Below are 2,285 nucleotides of genomic sequence, written 5' to 3' on the forward strand. Positions count from 1 at the left end.
CATGTTATTTTTGGGCAATTTGGTTAAAAGAAATCCATATTTCTGATATAAAACACATTAAAACAGGTCATATTTGACCCAAGGACAACACAAGGGTTAATAAAACGTGTGTGTTCTCTGACTGATATATTACAGTATTTTACATTCATTGTTTTACATGTTTTTTTGAAAAGAAGATGCTTTATCTCAGTGTTTATCCCTAACTATTTAGGTAAGATGATATATAAAAAGTTGATGATACATCTGTCCTATAAACACATCTCCGTGCGTCTCTTTCTTCCAGTACAGGAATCCACTTCTGTGGAGGAACTCTGATTCACCCTCAGTGGGTCCTCACTGCAGCTCACTGCCTGGAGAGGTCAGAGACACCATTAAAGACATGAACCATCTAAATCCTCCACTAAGACCACCACTGGATAACTAGTGTGTGTTTTTTATGAATGTGCTGTGTACTGCAGGTCCAAACGGCCCGGAGCCTACAAGGTCTTCATGGGCATTACCACAGAGAGAGCCAACGAGCCGTCCAAACAAGTCAAGAACCTGGAAAAACTGATCCTGGAACCCAACGGCGCCGACATCGCTCTGCTCAAACTGGAGAGGTGAGTCTCGTCATCTCGTCATCCTATTTAACTCCACACTGTAAATAACAGCTGTGAAATCTACTGTTATACTTTAGATTTCACAGTAACACTACTGTGTATGATTTTTACAGTAGAATGCTGTAGAGTTATATTACAGCCTCAGCACCACAGTAGTCAAAGCATTACTGTCAAAAACAATCACAATACAGCCACTATAGTGCTGTAAATAGTACAGTAAACTACTGTATTTTTACTTTTTTATGTTGTGTTTAATTGTTTTGCATATTACAATGAATACATGCAATACTGTAAATAGAAGTACGGTACCTTTACTGTAAAAATAATTCACAGAACTTGCTGGAAAATTGTTGCCAGGAAGTTACTGTGAATTTTACATTAATTTGTTACAGTGTAGTTCAAGTATTACGGTTATTGATACTGATATCCTTCCTTTACTCACTATTGCACTCAGCGGTGGAATGAAGCAAAGAACATTTAATCAAGTACAATTTGAAGGTATTTTACTTGAGTAACATGACTAAAATTACTTGAGTGAGTAATTTTAACCCAATAGAAATCACTACATTATTTGAATATGGGCCATTCGGTAAGTACTTTAAGTAAAGTGCTTTTGTGCTTTTATTCAAGTAACAATACCTAACTTGTAACAGAGTATTTCTACACTGTTGTATGACAATTTCTTAAGTACACCATTGTTGTTTTGTGTGTTTTCAGCCCAGCATTAATAAATGATAAAGTCATGCCCGTCTGTCTGCCGGAGAAGGACTACATCGTTCCCAGTGGAACCGAGTGTTACGTTACCGGGTGGGGCGAAACTCAAGGTATGTGTGTGTGTGTGTGTGTGTGTGTGTGTGTGTGTGTGTGTGTTTTTGTGTGTGTCTGTATGTCTGTATGTATGTATGTATGTCAGTATGTCTGTATGTACGTGTGTGTGCATGTATGTATGTATGTATGCGTGTGTGTGTGTGTGTTGTTGTGTGTGTGGGGGGGGGGGGGGTTGGACCATTTTGAGTGTGAGGTCATTTTTTCAAAAGTGGGGACTTTCTGGTCTGTACTCGCTATGTCAATTTAATTGTTTGTTCTTTTATTTTATTTCATAGCACAAAAAATAAAAAGCGACAAAAAACTCATTTTCAATATTGAAGTTCATGTTTGACGGGAGGACAAAACAAGGGTTAAAAACAAACAGAAGACAAAATAAAAATGTAATATTTTGTCCATATTTTATGGACATTTGTTGCTGTGTCAAATTAAGAATGACTAAATATTGTGGAAAACTGAACAGCGTAACTTTGTGGAGGTGTGTTGAAGGTACGGGGGGCGAGGGGGTCCTGAAGGAAACTGGTTTCCCTGTCATTGAGAACAAGATCTGCAATCGGCCATCGTACCTGAACGGCCGAGTCAAAGACCACGAGATGTGTGCAGGAAACATCGAGGGAGGGACAGACAGCTGCCAGGTATGAAGACCCCCAAAACATATGGAAACGTAGAGCAATGGGGTTTACCACACTGGGGTTTGGGGTTTCTCCCTCTGCATGTGGGATTCCACTGCCATGCAGTGTTGTAGGCAAGACCACCATCACCACGACCAGAGGGTATCGAGAACGAGACTTTGAGAACGAGACTTTGAGACCGAGTCAAGACGGAGACTTTGAGACCGAGACAAGACGGAGACTTTGAGAC

General features: G+C 39.9%; 1 protein-coding gene across 1 annotated transcript in view; it reads left to right on the top strand.

The window, feature by feature from the left end:
• Positions 1-2,285, top strand: part of plg (plasminogen) — a 13,179-nt gene that overhangs the window by 9,786 nt on the left and 1,108 nt on the right. The window contains exons 16-19 of the mRNA XM_032543495.1: positions 284-358; positions 459-599; positions 1,317-1,423; positions 1,914-2,059. Of these exons, the coding sequence (XP_032399386.1) occupies positions 284-358; positions 459-599; positions 1,317-1,423; positions 1,914-2,059 (469 nt within the window). The remainder of the gene's footprint in view (positions 1-283; positions 359-458; positions 600-1,316; positions 1,424-1,913; positions 2,060-2,285) is intronic.

Source organism: Etheostoma spectabile, chromosome 18 (genome assembly GCF_008692095.1).
Source record: "Etheostoma spectabile isolate EspeVRDwgs_2016 chromosome 18, UIUC_Espe_1.0, whole genome shotgun sequence".
NCBI lineage: Eukaryota > Metazoa > Chordata > Actinopteri > Perciformes > Percidae > Etheostoma > Etheostoma spectabile.